The 20,653-nt window shown below is 42.7% G+C and overlaps 1 protein-coding gene across 1 annotated transcript in view; it reads right to left on the bottom strand.

Moving 5' to 3' along the window:
* The window catches only part of RYBP (RING1 and YY1 binding protein), a 49,065-nt gene extending 30,363 nt beyond the window's left edge, over positions 1-18,702 (bottom strand). The window contains exons 1-2 of the mRNA XM_083725312.1: positions 17,992-18,702; positions 16,502-16,627 (exon numbers count right to left, since the gene is read on the bottom strand). Of these exons, the coding sequence (XP_083581438.1) occupies positions 16,502-16,627; positions 17,992-18,023 (158 nt within the window). The 5' untranslated portion in view covers positions 18,024-18,702. The remainder of the gene's footprint in view (positions 1-16,501; positions 16,628-17,991) is intronic.
* Positions 18,703-20,653: the final 1,951 nt, after the last annotated feature.

The following is a 20,653-nucleotide window of genomic DNA, read 5'->3' as shown; positions in this document are numbered from 1 at the left end:
AAGGTTTATGCCAAAATAAATAATTAAATAAATGCTTGAAGCAATACGCTTACCACCTTCTTGTATATATTTTTAGCTACCCCATGAATGCCAATTGGCATTGAATATACATTTTATAAAATGAAAAATTAATAAAGCTAACGGAGCAATAAAAAAACAAAACACCATGCACTGGGAAGGGGTGTTTGTTTGAGCAGAGGTCTCCTTTCACTCAACTCCACCAGCTAAGCAGCCTCCCGCTGGCTGCAAAAATGAAGGAAGCATCACTGCATTGGCATGACACTCCACCTTCTGCACAGGCCTACTCTTGATACACGGGCAGCGCCACTCACCTGTCAACCTTTGGGCATCATAATGTTGTGACACTGATAGGTGTGCAGGGAATCCCATCCACTTGTGAAATTTGAGATATGGGGAAGGGGGTAATAATGGTAACTGACAAAGCAGCACTGAGCTGGATTGAACCGTTGAGTTAAATTCTGCTACTTTGGCTGCATGTACCAATTCCCCATAGCGAGGGCACAGCCAACAAAAAAATTAACCCTACCCATCAGCTAATATCACTTATCCATTGTGCTGACAACAGCTAGAGGCTCACCACCCTTGCTTTATATTAAGAACGCAAGAGGAACTCTACAGGGTCAGGCCCATCTAGTCCAGCATCCTGTTCTCACAGTGGCCAAACAAGTGCCTATGGGAAAGGGATGTTATATCTGTCACCTAAGCTCTGGCCACCTCTAGGTTAAATTACTGCTATGCACTATATATGTGGGGCTGTCTCTCAAGAAACTTCAGCAGGTGAAGAATTCAGTGGCCAGGTTGCTCACCGGTGCAAGATAGTTTGCACATACAATGCAAATTATGGCACTGGCTGCCAATTGCTTCAAGGACCTCCTCTTCCCATACGAACTGTCCCAGACCCTGCAATGATAATTTGAGAGCCTTCTTCATGTGCCTCCTCTGCAAGAGGCCCAGAAGACAGCAACATGAGAATGGGCCTTTTCTGTGGTGGCTCTCCGCTTACGAAATGCTCTCCCCATGGAGGCTCACCTAGCTCCTTTGTTAACATACCTTTAGGCGCCAGGCAAAAACATTCCTCTTCTCCCAGGCCTTTGGCTAATTAAACAACCAATAGCCTTTTAAACTGGGGTGTGTGTGTTTCTGTTTGTTACTATGATATGTATTTTAGTGTTTTTATATTGGTAACTCACCCTGAAATCTTCAGATGAATGGCAGTATACGAATTTAAATGAAAACAATAAAGATAACAATAATTCCATAAGCAGAACCTGAGTGCAACAGCAATTTCCCCACTTCTGATTCCCAGCAACTTATTTTTGTAGGTATATTGATAACAACAATGGAGGCAGAACTGGCTATCACAGCTAGAGTCATTAATTATCTTTTCCCAAAAGGAAAAGCTAATTAGCCCTAGTTTGGGACCTTAGTATTTTCAAGAAAAATTAAAAGCATCATACACTAATTATGAAAGTAGCACACAAAAAACTGAGAGAGACATATTCAAGCCCCACCTTTTCAAAAGACTCACTGCATAGCTCTGAACAAGTCACTGTCTCAAGTCCCACTTCCTACATATAAAAATGGGATTATCAGTCACTCATATTTTTATTATATTTTAATGAGATTTATAAAGCATTTCCTTCCCAGAGTTCCCAGGGAAGGAAATACCAAAAAATTCAAATCAACTGTTTAACAATATTCAAAACTAAGAGCATATGAATGAAGTTAACTTGGTAGCAGGACACAACACAAGTGTCTCAATCTATAGGGTGCTTTCCTGAAATGAAAGTAAGGATAAAGAATGTCACACATCTGAAGGGAGGTCAGGCATGGAGCCATAGAAGAAGACCCTCTCACAGACCCCCCCCCTTACAGTGGGACAACCAGAAAAAGGGTCCCTTCGGCAGATCTTAATGCATTGGCAAGTTGTTCAGGAAGAGGCATTCTTTCAGGTATTTGGAGCCCAAGGGCTTTATCTATCACTATAAGCACCTTGAATTGAGGCTGGAAGGTAATAGGTAATCTGTGCAATTCTTTCAGATTAATGGTTATAAGCAGTATATATAAGCACCCTAACCACAATTTGAACTAATTGCAGCCTCCAGACTGTACTCAAAAGGCAATCTACCCCAAGGAGCCAAAATGCCCCCCCCCGCCCCCACCGATGGTGAACTAGCTAGAGTTGGGAATAAGCTCTCCCATACACTGAAGACACTTGGGGTTCAAATGAGTGACTCCAGAAGTATTCTGAAGTTATGAACCTGCTTCTACAAGTGTAGTGCAACCTCTTCTGGAATAGGATGACTTCCCAGATCCCACCTGCAATAACCACACAACTGCAGCCCCTCCATTTTGTCTGGGTACAGTTTCAACAGGAGGCTCATGTTCCTGCCACAGAGGTACATTAAACCAGGGACGTTTAAAAACTCAGATATACTGTATAAGCTAATCGCCAAACGCCACCTTAAACCTAGGTTACGAGCACTACAATCAAATATTCAAGCGCCTTTTTGCAGTGGAATTTATTACTATAGTGGTACTTCAGAAGTTGAACGGAATCTGTTCCAGAAGTCCGTTCGACTTCCAAAACGTTCCGAAACCAAGGCGTGGCTTCCAATTGGCTGTGGAAAGCTCCTGCAGCCAGTCAGAAGCAGCGGAAGCCCCGTTGGACGTTCAGGTTCCAAAGAGTGTTCACAAACCAGATCACTCACTTCCAGGTTTGCGACGTTCAGGAGCCAAAACGTTCGACTTGCAAGGTGTTTGGGATCCAAGGTAAGACTGTATTATTATTATCAATTTCCTTTCTCTACTGTTTTATAGTTTAAAGGAAGAAATCTCAAAGCTGTTTACAACACATTAAAACATCAGATAAAACAATCCAGAATAAAGCAAATTCAAGCTTCAAGGAAAATATTTCAGATCCTTCTCTAAGTGACATTTTGCTTTCCCCCTATTTATTTACCTACTTAATTTATACAGCTGCTTCACAGAAGAAGTATTCTAAGAAGCCAGTGTGGTGTAGGGGTTAGAGTGTCGGACTAGGTAGGGCCTGGGAGATCACGGTTCAAACCACTAGTCCGTCATGAAGCCCACTGGGTGACCTTGGGCCAGTCACAGCCTCTTAACTTATCTCACAGGGTCACTTGTAGGAATTAACTGAGGAGGGGGGTGAACTCCATGTACTCTTCGGAAAAAGGGTGGGAGAGAAATGCAATAAATAAACTCTTCTCCTTACCTGCTTAAGAAAGCTGGAGGGGCCAGCCAGATGGAGATGTTGGTTGCCAACCTAGCATCCAGAGATCTCCACGTGGTCGCAACTGGACCTGCGCTAGTAGCAAAATGACCCTGGCTAATTTCTAACACTGGTTTGGTGGTCATTCCATTTTACCAGGGAACCCTGAAAATAGTTGCTGTGTGTGTCTCCTAACAACTCTCAGCACCCTCCATGCATGCACTGCGCTTCCCAGGATTCTTTGGGGAAGCCATGACTGTTTAAAGTGCTATGATACTGCTTTAAATGGATAATACATGTGGGTGGGCCATGCATCAGTGAGGCAAATTTAAAAGTGAGCTCCTTCACACTTCAGAAGGCAGCAAGCAAAACCATCATAAAGATTACTATTTGTTGTGTGACTTAATACTACGTTTTAAAATGCCTTGGTATTTGGGTTGCATTTCAAAAAATAGTTCAGAACAGTAAAAATCATTCTTTATCTGGGATGCAAGACTCCATGGCCCTCCAAATGTTGGGTTCCAGCTCCCCACAGCCCTAGTCAGCATGTTCAGTCATCAGGGATTATGAGTGCTGCAGTCCCAACTGTGACCAGAAGGCCACAGATTCACAACAGCTGCTTTAGATTAATGTATTTTTAAATGTTTTGCTTTTTAGAAACCCAGGTTTTAAATTAAAAAAATGAGGAAAAACTTGGCATGTATTATCTGAAACCAACTTTTCCTCAGGATAAATGCCAAATCTGTCATCAGCCTGGTCTGGCAAGTTCATCCACAGCCAAACAGCTACGGCCTAAGCAGCATTTGTTCTCAAGCAACTGTTTTCTCATTAAGTGAATGACTGAATTCCTATTCACCAAACTTCCTTGCTGTTACCACTCACCAAACTGGTTTATTCTGTTGCTGTCTACACACACCTGGAAGGTATACTGAAATTTTGTTGTGTGCAGTATTAGAAACTCAGGTGTATATGCTAGGCACCAAATGGCTCCTTGGTTCTAGGTTGCCACAATGGAATTCAAGGGGTTGGACTAAATGACCCTCAGGAGCTCCAATTTCAAAGCTACAATTCTATGATCTTAACTACATTGGTTAACTGTAGCTTGCAATTTACATGTCCCAGTATGCAGGAAGGAGAAACCCACATAGAGGAAATGGAAATGCTATTAACTATGGAGTAAGGCAGACATTTTTGAACTGTGGTCACCAACCTGGTGCCCAGAAACCTCCATGTGCAACTGGACCAGACCAGCAGCAAAACATGTATGGCAACTGGCTAATTTCAAACTCTGGTAGTGGGTACATGGTAGTTAACCCATTTTGGCAGATAACCTGATTTAATACATTCATATCAGGTCAATTTGAATCCTTAATCTATAGCCATTACAGCAAGCTAGATAATAGAAAAACCTATCATCTTATGCAATGAAGGGGTTATCATATAATTTTTAACCTATTTACTTATGAAGCTGTCAACTGATTCTAAATAATCAGGACCTGTACTCTCTTGCTCTTAAATGAGCTAGGTAGGTTTTTTTAAAAAAAAATCATTGTCTTGAAACAGATATTTTGAGTATAAAAAATTAAAAGGCAGTGGTTACTCTTAAAAAACAGCCCAGTTGAGTCTTGCAGCTAGCTAGCACCTTGCCAACTTAATTAATGTACAACAAGTCCTTCCAGGCAAATAGCTTGCCAGTCTCGCCTCTCAAGACAACCTTCAATGCACACAAGTGTGCTGGCAACATTTCTCTTCCTTGGCTTACACTTTTATTTTATCCTGCAACATTTGGACAAATAAAATATTGCTCAAAATGCCACTTAAACACGCTGAAACGTGCAAATGTTGCCTACCACACAGCAACATCTCTGATTAATATTAATTTAAGTTTTTCACTTTGTTCCGTTCTGCTTAGGAGTCTAGAAGATAACAGCAACTTATATAAGGTTTGCTAAATAAAACACTAAAAATAATCATGACACCAGATGAAGTTATGTACTGGCTCTCCTTCCCTGTCCCCAATGGAGCTGCAATGGCTCTGTAATAGTAGCACAGGGACAAGAGAGCTAATACACAGCATTAACATTACAGAGGAAAGCCTCTCCTTCTTCAGCTAATGATGTACTCCATACAAGTATGCCCAAGGGACAAGAGACTGTGCCGGCTGATTGACTCCATCACAGGGCCATCGTCCATCAATGTATTGCCTCTTCTATTGAAATCTTAGGAAGAGAAAGTCCTCAGCTAGGCAAGCACTTTCAAAATTAATAATGTCACAATGCAGCTGGTCAAACAACATAGGCAGAATAAACAGAATAAGTGAATAAACAGAAAACTTACCTTGGGCAGCCATGCACAGAAGTCATATACAGTTGTACCGCAGAAGCTGAATGGAATCCGTTCGACTTCCAAAACATTCAGAAACCAAAAGTGTGGCTTCTGATTGACTGCAGGAAGCTCCTGCAGCCAATCAGAAGCCGCAGAAGCCCCGCCGGACGTTTGGCTTCCAAAAGAACGTTCGAAAACAGGAACACTCGCTTCCAGTTTTCGATCGTTTGGGAGCCGGAACGTTCGACTCCCAAGGCGTTCAGGAGCCAAGGTACAACTGTACATTCAATCTAGGAACAATGCGTCTAAGTTTTTGGACCCCTGAGCTTTACAGAATTACAAGCAGCCCTCAAACGAACAACACAAAGGGTGACATCCAATGTTTCATCACATTTACTCACTGAAATCTTGATATAACCACCAATGGCTATCACTCAAACTATTCAATCTATACTGTACTATGTTCCAAGTTAACAGCATAACTTGGAGGAGTCCCTGGAACAGATTCAGAAGACCTGCAAGGGGATGAGGGGAAGCCCTGTTGTGCAAGCAGAATTACATGGTTAGCGCTATGCTGAATACAACTCAAAGTATTTGGGAGGGGACAATGCAGATATATCTTTAAAAGGTAACATCAGTCGATTCCATTGAATTTCTCAGATTGAATCCATGGCACTAAATGCTACTAAAACCTATTACATGCTTGTCAACAAAAACCTGAGAACTCAGCTGTTCTAGAACACCTGAGGAGAGGAGCAAGATGTGATCCATGCAGTTAGAGGAGTCAGATGCCAAACGGTCTGTTAACAACAGATTAGGAGACTGTTGGGGTGAAGCAAAACTAATAGCCATAGGTTCATTTGGGAGGGGAAGCAAGAATCAAAAAATGAAAGCATAGATATAGAATCTGTCAAGAAGCAGGATGAAACAAGGAATTGGAGCCAGGCATAAAAAGGTAAAGGGACCCCTGACCATTAGGTCCAGTTGTGATCGACTCTGGGGTTGCGGCGCTCATTTCGCTTTATTGGCCGAGGGAGCCGGCGTACAGCTTCCGGGTCACATGGCCAGCATGACTAAGCTGCTTCTGGCAAACCAGAGCAGCATACAGAAATGCCATTTACCTTCCCGCCGGAGTGGTACCTATTTATCTACTTGCACTTTGACGTGCTTTCGAACTGCTAGGTTGGCAGGAGCAGGGACCGAACAACAGGAGCTCACCCCGTCACGGGGATTCGAACCGCCGACCTTCTGATCAACAAGTCCTAGGCTCTGCGGTTTAACCCACAGCGCCACCCGCGTCCCTGGGAGGCAGATATAGATAAGCCAAAAACACAATCAGAAGATGGACTGAGATTGGTGCAAAAAGGCAAGAAACAGTGCCAGCCTGAAGCCATGTTACTGTACTGTTTAGGCCAGGATCTCCAAACTGCTGTTGCTGAAGTTTATATCTAGCAAGAGTGATAGCAAGGACCGGTTGCTTGCTTTGGCGGCAGAGCCATGCGAATTATAAAAGTCACCACATCAGACCCTCTTGCTAGAGTCAAACCTAACCTGCAATGGAGCTACCAAACACTGCCAAGGTTAAGTTTTCCAGTTTAAGTCCTGGTGTCTCTTACATGAAACCTATGACTGTAGTAAGCAAAATTAAGGCCTATTGACTAAACTTCTCCAGGTCTTATAAAATATTATACAGGAACTTATGAAACTTAGCCCAGAAACACAGGACACGGGGGGGGGGGGGATTCCAGTTAAATAAGAACTGCAGCAAATTTCAACAGGAGCTTTTATTTGATAACTAAACTTGCTTGCATTCATGCCCTGTCTTTCTTCATCTGACTTCCTTCATGCTATAATTCCAGATCCATGAAGGATGAAGACACCAAATAATCATAAAGAAACAAGATCATGTTTCTTCAACTTCTTTAAGCCACTAGAAAGGTTGGTAGGTGATAATTTTTCCAATGCAAAATAAGCTTATCAAGAAGCTGAACTAAAGAGCCTGCCTATATGCCAAGGTTTTGGTGCCCTCCTTCAGATATTAGACATGAGACTTGAAGGAAGAAACCTTTTTTCAAAGTGTTGCTCTGTTTTTGGAAAATCCCTTTTAGTGAGGCCCATTCTGCATCTTTTCAACACCAAGGAAAACATTTTTTTCAGGCATTCCTAAATCTCGTTAGAAGTTGGTCATCTATTCCTTGATTATTGATATTTTTACTGCCCTGAGGTTTTATTGTTAATTTTTATTGCTGTTTTACCAATCAGGTTTTGTTTAAACTGAATTAACATTTTTATGCTTTCTTGAAAACTGCTTTGAAGATTATAATAAATTTGATTCAATGTTTATTTGTTCAGGAAGTTTGAAAACCTAACGATACAAAAATCATTGCTCCTCCCCCCCCCTTCTCAGATACATTGGGCATTTGCTTAGGATATTGTATAACAGACACTATATATTTTCTGTTTATTATTGAGCAAAACATATAAAGGTTTTTTTTATATATAAAGGTTCTCTTGGTTTGTCTAGAACATGTCACCTTTTAAAAATACATCCGATTACATTCAAACTATTTGCCATACAGCAGAGTAACATGTCAGGACCAGACAGTCAAAAATATCTCTATGGGGGGAGGGGAAGAGAACCCTGAAGCTGCACATCTAACCTGTGTAAATTCAACGGCAGGTCAAAAGCTACTTGTTATGGAAGAAACGCACACCTTTCCAAATGACCTACATTCTGCAAAGAGACCCACTGACCTACAGAACCATATGAAAGCTCATAAAGTAGGTCACCGGGTTTCACTGTTTTTAAGCATTACACTTTGAAAGAGCCACACAGTGACTAAATCTAAAGACAAATGCACATCACAGGGGATCTCCACATGCAGTGATATAGCAGTTTTTTAACCAAATTGCATAAGAAAAAGCTATTATCTTTTAAGTCACATGACCGGCTTCCATTTTTCTTTTTTTAAAAAGGATTGAAGTGAAAGACTATTTAGACCTACGTCCTCCACAGGTGAATTTTATGGCTTTCTGACTAGCCTACTGAACAATGAAACTGTCAGAACAGTGAAAGGAAGATACACACAGGAGTTTGCTTTCATTTAGGGGCCTACCAACAAGGACTACCAGCAAAAAGGATGAACTGCCCGTACTTTATGTCCATAAAAGAAAACGCCACTCCTACAGCACTCAAGACTTTCCAACTTTGAAATCCTTTATTTCATCCACGACAGCTTTCAGCCAAGGCATTTGGGGTTTATTTCCAAAGCTATCTGAAGGGGCAAAATGTCAAGCACACCCCCCCCCCCTTTATAACTTCCAAGAGAGCTATGTAGTTCTGGATACTCATTCTGCCAACCTCCTGTGCAAGACAGTGCAGCCTCGTTGGACACCAAGGTGTTGTTTGAGGTAGTTCCCCCTCCCCTTTCCAACACTGCCCCATCTAAGAGAGTGTTAGAAAATGGGATATGAAAGCTAGGAGCTAAATTAAACCAAGGTTACAGGCACAAACAACGGATTAATAACAAGAATAGAATACAAAGCTGAAAATGAATGAACGGCAGCTAAAATATTATGTTCATTTTTTACATGGTCTAGTCCTTCCCCTGCCCACCCCCATAATATTCTTCAGAAAGTCTATTCTCCAGTCTTCGGACAGTAGCTGGAAGTGGGGAGGCAGAAGGAGGTCTCCTTTTCCCTTCCACTTTCCAGTTTTAACCTGAAATCTTAAGCGCAATACTGCACCCAGAGCTCAAAAACTGCTCGCGCTTATTAAATTCTCTGTCGCAAAATGCCCCTAGAACAATGGAAGTTTCTAACACTGATCTAAGGTGTAGGGAAATTCATTAGAAAAAGAAACCCATAAAAGAGGCATAAGGATTCTAGTAACAGGCAAAAGGTTTTCAGCCTATTTTCCCTAAGTCAAGTTATGGCCCAATTCTAAAAAGTTTTTTTTCCCCCACAGAGGAATGCTCTTAAATTTTACTATTTGGAGGGGGGGGAGGCATGCAAGGTTTGCAGAGATAGGCTGTAAACAAAAAGGACATTCTTGCCTACTGATTATTAAGAATATAGAAGGATTATTCCGGGGGGGAATCCACACGCTTAAAAATCCAATTATTTGCTTTTTCATGCTTTTCCACCTTTGACTTTTTATTTCCAAGATAGTTGTTCACATAACTATCTTATGTGCACATAAAATAATCTGGAAGTCTTGATTATAGAGATAAAAAATGCAAGACACACCAAGAACATGGGAATAACTTGAGTTCTGTGCTTTCAACTGTATTGGCAAACTGTTCCGCAATCAATTATACAGTGATACCTCGGGTTACATACGCTTCAGGTTACAGATTCCGCTAACCCAGAAATAGTACCTCGGGTTAAGAACTTTGCTTCAGGACAGTTAAATCGGCTATGATAAAATGGACACAGGACATTGGGTACAATATCATGTTTGCTGACTGGGAAAGGTTATGGACCACCAGGTTGAAATTCACGGCATGTAATGCCTTGAAAGAAAATATTATGAAAATGATATATAGGTGGTACATGACCCCAGTCAAGCTTGCAAAAATATACCATTTGCCTGATAATAAATGTTGGAAATGTAAAGAAACTGAAGGAACGTTCTTTCACCTCTGGTGGACCTGCCCTAGAGTTAAGGCTTTCTGGGAAATGATATATAATGAGTTGAAAAAGGTATTTAAGTATACCTTCCCTAAGAAACCAGAGGCCTTTCTTTTAGGCATCGTCGGCCAGAGGGTGTTAAAGAAGGATCGGACATTTTTTATGTATGCAACAACAGCAGCAAGGATACTTCTCGCCAAGCACTGGAAAACCCAAGATTTGCCCACACTGGAAGAATGGCAGATGCAACTGATAGACTATATGGAGTTAGCAGAAATGACTGGCAGAATCCGAGACCTGGGAGAAGAGGCTGTGGAGGAGGACTGGAAGAAATTTAAGGACTATTTACAAAAATATTGTAAATTGTATGAGTGTTAAGAAAGATGTAAGATTATTAATAATATGGCACCATTAAGATAGTTAAAAGGAATATGAAGATAAATGAAAATATAAGAAAAGACAAATTTTGGATAAATATTATGCTAAAATTAAGCTTTTAAGGTTTGGGTAATATTATCTAAAATTAGGGACACAATATTGGAAATTATAATATAAGAATTGAAACAAGGTGATAATTTGCTGGGTAAAGTTCGAAAAACTTAGAACGCAGGAACGAGAGATGTGAGGAAGTCCAAAGAAGTGAAGAAAATGTGGATATTGAAAAAATTATATGTTATTTTGTTTGCTTTTTCTATTGTATTAAGAAAACCTTTAATATTTTTTTTTAAAAAAAGAACTTTGCTTCAGGATGAGAACAGAAATCGTGCTCCGGCGGTGCGGCGGCAGCAAAAGGCCCCATTAGCTAAAATGGTGCTTTATGTTAAGAACAGTTTCAGGTTAAGAACGGGACCTCCGGAACGAATTAAGTACTTAACCCAAGGTACCACTGTAGTATTATATAGAAAGGAAAGGATTGTTAAAGTAGCACTGTACTTTACTTTTACTTACATTGTGCTTACCCAGGAAGTTGGTCACAACCATTTTAAGGACAGGTCCCTCAGCATATTCAATCAGCTTCCAAAAAAATCTTAATTCACTCAATGGAAATTAATGCCTAACCATTCCAGGTCAATGGGAATGGGAAATAGGTCTCATTTGTTACAAACTGGAATGTGCCCTCAAATTTTTATCCAGTCTCTTTGCTTCTCTTTAAGAAAGATGGAAAAATGGAGGGGGATGTATAGAAACTTGTAGCTTCTGCATGGCTGGAATGTAAAAGGTAAGAATCACATCTGTCACTCTGCCCAGTTTTGCAGGCTAGGCAAAAGCACTTCAGGCGAGTGCAGAATGATGAGGGGCACTGCCTGGGGAGAATCCTAAGGAACAAACAGTTAGACCTAGAAGGCAATTTGCCAGCAGACTAGAGGTCCCTTACTCCTGCTTTAGTTAAATCATCTGCCTCAATCATGGGCAATGCAAGGGGGTGGGAAATCCGACTTCTAGAGCAAAACTATGACACAGATGAGTGGAGGTGACCCCTTCTAAAGTACACTGTTCACCTATTCACAGCCACCTCTCTTCTCCCAAGCACTTTTGTCTGACCTGAATTCACACTTGGAATTGAAGTTGAGTTTTGGTATTGGGGGGGAAAGTGTGGTGAGAAAGAGAAGAGTATGGAAAGGCAAGCTGCAGACAGCAGATGGATAAACACACATGCTGTCTCTCTCTCAAACACATGATTTTTCAAGGTATTTTGGCTCTTGCCCCTTGTTTTTTTATATGGCTGGGGCAGACCTGGATTTAAATCAGGGGTAGTGAACCAGCCCAGGCGAGGTAAACTTTGCCCACCCCTGATTTAAATAAACATGTCCACTGATGTTGCATCTGGTTTGGACTACAGAGTTAAAAACAACTTTAAAGTGCCACTTTTCCCAGTACGTATAGTTATAGCAATACGAAACTAATTATGAACACAAGAATCCTATTCAGTTTTACACTGATGGTGTCAACAGAGAACCACCAAGCTGAATTTACAAACAAGATAGCTCAAAAGATAAGATTGCAAGGAAAAAGACAACATGACAGCAAGAACACGCACATCACACAAAAAGCAAGAACATGCACACTGCACAAAAAGCAAGCCGACGCTATTAAAACTAATCACAGAAAACAATTTGCAGTTCTCGTTAACAATAGGAATGTGGTCAATAAAGGAGTTTAAAGAAAACAAGAACTGAATGCTGAAAAGATAGAAGCAAAAGTTTAGTCACAAATAGCACTCCTGTGTATGTGTTTACTCAGAAATAAGTTCTGCTGGGATCAGTGGAGCTTCTTTCCAAATCTGTGGTACAGAACTGGAGTATAACTTTTCTGAACTGTATGTAGCTGTATAGAAAACGATATATGAAAAGGCAAAGCAAAATACATGAAAAACAATAAAAAATATTGGGGTAACTCCATAGAGAGCGTACTTTTCCTTGAATGAACTGTTGTTAAAACTGAGTTGTTGAGTTTACACGTCACACACCTTTAAGGTTGCTTGTTTTAGTTTTTTAAGAATTTGCTCCTTGACTCAGCTATTCAGAGCCTACCACACCACTGTAACTGGTTCTATTGTTCGAAATGCTCTTACCCAATGTTTCTCCCAATGTTGAACCAAAATCTACCCCCCTGCAACTTGAGCCTGTTAAGATACAGTCCCGCCCTCTGGAACAGTAGAGAAAAAGTTTTTGCCCTGTTCTGTGGGACAGACCATTAGGTATTTGAAAAGTTCTTTGTATCACCCTTCAGTTCCTTTGATTTTGCCTCATTGGACTTACTTTCCATACCACAGACCATCTTGATTTCCTCTTTACTCATTCCTATTTGCCTAGACAGTGTGCAGAACTGGGCAGCACGCCATATGAGATCTGACTTGTGCAAAATAACATTACTTTTTATTTTATGGGGTTTTTGTATATAATTTGTTTTTATTCTTAATTATTGTAAACAGCCCAGATACCTTTATGTTATGGGATAGCCTATAAGTGTCATTAATAAACAAAATGGAACTATTTCTTCCCATGACTTGAAATCTGAATCTATTAATGCAGACTAAAATTGCATTAGCTTTTATTGCAGCTGCACCACACTGCTGACTCATGTTCAGGTTGTGCTTGACTACAATCCCAAGATCCTTTTCACATGCCAAGCCATGCTTCTGAAATTTAAAGTGCATCAAGTACATTCAGTAAACTATTTCCAGGTGCAGCTTCAAGTAAATTTTATTCCTCTGCCACATCATTCACGATTTCATGTGAAAATAACTCAGAAACAGCAGAATCATTTCTTGAGTGAGAAAACCAAGTGAGACTTTCACTTTTGGTCATGACCACCTACCTCGTTCCCCAAAACACAGTATCTCAAAGATTTAATCAGCTCACAATCCACATTAACCTTTATAACTGAACCCAAAATATATTAGCTGGTCCACAAAAGACATATTCTGAACCCCAGATCAAAAATAAACCTAGCCACCAAGACTACTGCTGCCATCCTATCCTAACAATTTCATATGGTTAGATTAGAACATAATGCAGAATGAGTGCTTAAATCCTTCAATACTCTTAGAATATTTAGATGCCCTGGACTGAGCAGGTAAGATGGAGGAATATAGAAGGTGGTGCAAATCATCTTTTTTTCAGGGAGCTTACCTTCCTTATTCAAGTATTTAGATAAATAATAAATGATTTGCGTTGTTGGACATTCCAGCTCATGTCTCTATCCCTAGCAGTATCACTCAAAAACAGGTATCTTGCTGCTGATACTCTGGAGGACTGACTTACTGGTCCTTAAGCAATCCTAGTAGATATTCGCAACTGAGATTTTCTACAATACAAGCATGAACACAGATCGTATCATCAGATACAAACATTCTGAGTAATAGCAAACCATAAGCCATAGCATTGTTGTACATTAAGTGTCATGAAAAAAATGCAGAAGGTTTCCTGAAACACCAACATGCGTCATATACAGTAACTCCCAAGCCACAACCAAAACTCACTGTGGAGTTTAGATAGTGTTCAGTTACTATCATTTGAGTTATTTACAAATTTATGTCCAATAGTGAGTTGGTTTATAAATAATACTTAAATATGCATTTTTATTATATATTTATTATGAAATATCATTGATAAGCACTTACTTTAAAGGCATATAGTGACATACTGAAAGCGTACTTTAAATATGGGGTGGGGAACTAGTAGCCCTCCATATGTTGTTGAATTTAAACTACCGTCTCCCTGGCTGGCCTTGATGGTCCAACTCCAATATACTGAAGAGCAACAAGTTTCCCATTTATATCTTAAGTGAATGCAATCATACTGTCTTTGGTGAAACCGCACTCATAGAGGCAGAAATATAACTAGAAACCTAACAAGAGGTCAACATAAGCTTTCTGCTGCAGGGAACACATAAAGAGAAAGTAACCATTTTTCTAATTCTAATGCTCACTTGACAACTATGCCTAAGTTGAAAGTTTTCCATTATTAATTGAATAATTTAATTTAATATGTAATTAAATGGGATAAGGTTTCCATATTAAGATTATTGTCTCTTCCCCTCCCCAAGAACCCGTGTTACAGGACAGGTTGTTCTTCCTTAAGAGACAAAAATATGCTTTTTAACAAATAAGGATACTAATCAAATTACGCTACATAAAGGGAATGCACAACATCTGTATCCATTGTGAGGACTGCTCTGCAAACTGTACAATGAAGGCTTGGAGTAAATTTTGCCTCACAAAACCAAGTCCCTCATGAGCACTACAACAGCTCCCCAATAAAGTCTACTCTTTACAGTCAGGCCTTCCCAATTACAGATCTTAAGCATTGTATACAACAAAAATGTTATATATACACAAATCAGAAAGAGATCAAATATTGAAGTTCAAAGCTTACTTCATGCAACTTAAAAACATTGTTCTAGTCTGTAAGAATGAAACTGGTGGGAAACTTTTTACTACACCTTAAATTAAATTTGACACAGGAAGTACATCTAGCCCACAAACTTCCAGTTGCCCATCCTTATTAAACACAATCTACAATATGCTGATGCTGCAAGTAGGTATAGAACAATACAACCCCAAAAGAAATCAACAGGTTTGTATGCAAGAGCCACAGGTGGATTCACTGACAATACTAAAGCCTAAATGAACGTGACTGAAGTCTACACACAGACACACACACACAAATGTTCTAGACCGTGATATATATTAGACTTAAAATCAGTGTCCTCCAAAACAGTACAAAGTGTAGAAATACTCAAAAGACATGCACGCTATGTACACGAGTGGACATTTGACACCTACTTAACTCGCTCATGTCACAAGAAGCCTCAATGATCCAGAAAGTTTTTCTCATTGGAAGCATGCATTTTCAGCTTTCACTCTGCCATGCTCAAAATACTTAACAAATACATTACCAACTGCTCCCAATCAACAACACAACCTGCTGTCTGCCATTCTGCAGAGTTTTCACATTAGAAAGTCTATTCATGGTAAAATTCTGTGATTTTTCTAACATAAAAAGCATGCAACATATGACAAAGCTGGGTAACTTTCCAGAAGTACTAAGGAGAGCATACAAAATAGAACACCCAATTCAGTTAAGACAACTTGTCAGCCTAAAACTTTGAAAGAATTACCTAACTCATACTTAACACTTTCAACATTTTTTGGGGGGGGGGGGGGAATCCATCACTAATACATACAAGTTAATCAAAAAAGCTATCTCAGGATCTCATAAATCTGCATTATTGCTATGTTTATGTGACATAAATCCATGTGTTAGATGTCATATGGCAGCACTCCTACACATAACTTGAACATCTCTGCAAGTATGCATAACCCATAGTATTCTTCAGGAAACTGGTTTTCCAAAGTTCCTTTATTTTACATAAAATAAGTCGTCATTATTAGAACAAAGCAGGACTTTGAAGTTGCGCTTCTGTTGTGCCTGTTTATCAACCTTCAGAAAACAAAAAAGACACTCCTCAGACTATAGCCAAAAGACTATGACATAGAAAAATACCCAGCTTCCAATCAAACCTGACTGATCTGAAAGTCCCAGAGGCCTCTTTTTACCTACAAACATGACATACAGCAAATAGCATCAAATAATTATTAAACAATATACAACACCTACAAACACTTGTTTTTAATGTGCACATGAACACAAAACACAGGTTTAAACATTCTTTCAAAGGGAGTCATTTCTCGTTCCCACCACCATGGTAAATCAACAAGTCAGCAGCATTACAGTTAGTTACAGGAGGAAAAGGGACGACTAGCACATTAGAGTATGAACAATGTACCTTGTAGAGGTGCCTTTCCTGACATCACATATGCTGCATTTAAAGGCTTCAGCACTGTTCCTAAAGGTGCAGACACTACAATCCCAAAAACCTTCGTCGGCTGCAGGTTTTGCTTGCCTTTTTGGCCTTGAGAAGTATGTGTAGGAAGAAAGGGGGGGGAGAGAAGGAGGAGGAAAAGAAAGAATAAAACATGTTAGAAACGAGATCATAAAGCAAAGCTGTTTCATACTATGCTATGCTCTGCTCTGCTTTGCCTGCCTTTTATTTATTTATTTTTTTGCTCCTTGCCTAAAAAAGTAATCAAATTTTCGATGGAGCAGCGAGGAAAGCATACAAAGCACCCATCAAGCCAAAAATCCGACTTTGTTCTCTCTTCTCACCACACACGTTTCTCATGCCTTACCCTGCAACCTTCCCCCAACACCATACCATACCCCGTAGTAGCAAGAGAGGAAAGGGGAACATTTCCCCCTCCAACCTTCAATCTCAAGGCAATCAATTTTCACACAACAAGGACTACCCACTGAATCTGGAAGGGCAGGGAAAAGGCGATGGTGGAAGGTATCCGAGCCTGTTACTCTCCCTCTTGGGGTGTGCTTGTGTGAGTGAGGGGTGTGTGTGTGCTTGATTGTACTTTAAAGGATTGTAGGCGTGTCCCTCCATGCGCCCCCTTCGTCTGTCTGTCTGTCTCCTTTACCTTGTTAAATCTCCCTTTGTCTGGAAGAAGTCAGTGTGAGGAGACGAGGAGCTGTGTGTGTGTGTGTGTGTGTGTGTGTGTGTGTGTGTGAGAGAGAGAGAGAGAGAGAGAGAGAGAGAGAGAGAGAGAAGCAGCCGCCATAGCTGCTCTAACACCAGATTAGCCCTGGCACCAACAGAGAGAGAAACACAAACACTTCGCCCTCCTCCTCCTCCTCCTCCTTTTTGCTTCTACACACTCCCTCCATCTTAAGAGCCACCCTGGGCACAAAACAGAGCAAGCCCCTCCAAACACACACACACAAAAACACACACACACAAACCTCCCGCCCCCCCCCCCTTTCTTTCAGCAGTTAGCCACACAAGGAGCTCTCTCTGGCTTTCCTGCCCCTATAGCTTCGCCTCCCAGCACAATTGGAAAAACAAGGAGTTTTCTGTACCTGGCTGGGAGGAAGGCAAGGCAAACAAGCTCTCTCTCTCCCCTTCTTTACCTACTTCCTCCATCTTAAAAAGCCCCCTCCCTCCACCACGACTCCCACCACTACTACAACCACCACCTCCTCCGCCACGCCGGGGCCTAGCCGTCCCCACCCCCCCTCCCCTGAGCCTAAGAAAGCGGGGTGGGTGGTGGTGGGTGCTTTCGGCTGGCACCCGCGCGGCGCGCTCCTTCCTGTCCCCACCGCCACCCTCGTCTCCATCTTAGGGAAGGGAGCCTCTCCCCCCCCCCCTCCGCGACCTCCTCTCGGCTCCTCTGCCGCCTCCCCCCCCCCCTCGCTGGCCCCGCTTTCTCCTACCTGGTCGGGCTCTTCTTGTCGCCCATGGTCATGGATCGGTTGGGGCGCCGGCGGGGGTGGCGGCCCCCTCTTCTGCCTCGCGCGCAAGGAGCGGAGGGTTCGCAGGGCTGGCTCCTCCTCAAGACCAGCAGGATCCGGGCTGCTCCTGCTGCCGCCGCCGCCGCTGCTCCTGAGCCGCTGCCGCCGCTCCTGCCGCTGCCAGGCTCCCCCGCTCCAGACTAGGCAGCGCACGGAGCGCAGCCTCGGCTCCTCTTCCCCCCGCCGCCGCCGCTGCTCCTCCTCCTCCCAGCCAAGGCGAGCACGGCTACAGCAGGCGGAGCTGGCGGCCCTCCGCGGCCAATCCGGGCAGCCCGGCCTTGGGCTCCGCTGGGGCGAGGGAAGGGGAACGTGCGGCTTCTCTTCCCCCCCCCCCACACCCCACAACCAAAACACGCACCCACTCCCTCCAAGCACCCACCACCCACCGAGCCCCTCGGTGCACACAGCGCACGCACACCCCGCTCCGTCCCGGGAGGAGGAACGGCTCCCTCGGCGACGAGGGCAAGGCTGCGGGGACGCCGCTCCCTCCCAAGGCTTGGCGGTGGAAGAAGCCAGCGAGCGAGGGAAGCGTGTCGCCGTCGCTGGGCGGCGCCTGGCCACCCACAAGGCCAGCGTGTGACCCCGCCTCGGTCGTAGCCGCTCGCATCGAGCGCGGCCCCCCTTTCAGACGTGTGCGTGTACACACACACGCATATAAGTGGATTAGTCACGCGGGGGTGGGGTGCGGTGGGCTCGCGAGAAGCATGACGCGCCGCCCGAGTTGCCGCTCGCCCACTCGCGTGGAGTGCGAAATGTGTGTCAGGGTGGCCCCGTGTCTGCTTCGCCCTTGTCAACCGCACAGTATTTCACCCCCTGGTTGTTTTTCTGCGGGAACTAAGTCGCCCCCTGAACAGCGAGGCGGGGGGGGGGGTCCAATAAAGAGAATAACGTCACCCACACTGCAGTAGGAAATGGCCCGTGTACATTTAAGTGCCTCCCTCTCCCAGCTCCCCTTCGGAGAGGGAAAGCGAACACAGGCTACGGGGAGGGTGTGCGATGTGAAACTTGGGTCCGCCTGCAGACCTCTTGCTTCCTCCCCTCAGACAGTCGCCCACAAAGAAGTGGGAGAGAGGTAGCGATGCTCAGGTGTAGGGGAGTCTATTAGCCACCCACAGGGGCAGCCTATGTCCCTTCAGCCACTTATCAAGTGCAAGAAGAACGTGTCAACATTTGCCCTTCCGTGTGTCACTCTCAGGAGGCCGCACACTCAAGGTTACTTGGGCTGCAATCCTGAACACACTTTGGGAGCAAACTCTTATTGAATACCGCGGAACTCGCTTCTAAAAAAACACTCCCAGGATTGTGTCCCAGACGTGTGGAATAATTACCATTGAAGCATCTTGTCGCACTCCTGAAGTGGTTAAAGGGTTATAAATCTCCACCCTTCCCAACTTCAGTTTGCTTAACAGGAGTATTCTTTCTGCCTGCAAAACCTGTGGACATCATCCTGAGCAAAACCTGCACTTTTACACACTACTGCAAGCTGCTTCAAAAGAAGGTTGTGTGGTGGCGTTCAAAATTACAAGCCCTATTCTGGACAAACAAGTCAAACAACCTTGTCATGACCAGGGAGCTATTTTGGGCCCCCAAAATAGGATTGCCCCAAGCAAGGAGATCACATGTGCCTACTCAGACTAATGCCTATAGGTGAAGAGTGGATTCTAACCATGACTAGTGTGTTTGAAGATGGTACCAGGCTGCAGTAATTATTATACATTTGTTAACACAAGATAATGATACCTTGGACATAGGAAATGTCTCTCTTTACACCAAGTAGGTGTAAGTGAGAGACTTGCCCCATGCCCAAAATATTATCTTGTAGAACTCCTTCAGTCGGCCACCTACTGCGGGAGGAATGCGCAGCTTACATGCATTCCTTAATTAACCCTCATAAAATCACACATGAAAAAAAAGTGTGTCATCAAGCTAGCATCTCATATGAACAGCATGCTTCTCAGTTTCCCAGAGCATTTGGGCCACTTCTCTTAAATATATACATGGGTATTTATTTACCACATTTATATACATGCAAGTGGAGAATGTGATATACTCACTGGGTATATTTCATACCTAACGGGAAATGAGCATTATCACCTGGTGTCATGTTTTCTTAGTGAGCTACACATCCCCAGAAGAAAATACTATTCCAGACATTCTCCCCGTGCGCATACCCACCCCCCCAGCGCACTTCCTTTTTACATCCTAAAATTGTTTTTCCCTTTAGCAAAAGACAGTGAAAGGTGTAGCACATGATTGCTCTGCTAGCCTGTGTTCCTTTTAGATATGTAGGTTGATTCAATCACCAGAAGCTGAAATAATGAATATCACTGCTTATTTCACATTTTGAAAATAAACTATTCAGAGAAGTTGTGACCACCACCACCCCAAAAATAAACCCATCACAAGCAGAGGGAGAAAGTAGACACTACGGAAAATGGCAGCAGAGTGCATTCATCCTCTGAAAGTCCCAGTGACTGAGGAATACGCTTCCCATTCCAATGTTAATACAGTTTTCATTATTCCCCTCTAGAAGAAGAGAAGCACAGGCCCACTGGAGACATATTGAAGCACCCTGGAGACAATC

The sequence above is a fragment of the Podarcis gaigeae genome, assembly GCF_964106915.1.
Source record: "Podarcis gaigeae genome assembly, chromosome: 2".
Classification (NCBI taxonomy): domain Eukaryota; kingdom Metazoa; phylum Chordata; class Lepidosauria; order Squamata; family Lacertidae; genus Podarcis; species Podarcis gaigeae.
Note: the sequence above shows the minus strand (reverse complement) of the source record. Positions and strands in the feature narration are given on the sequence as shown.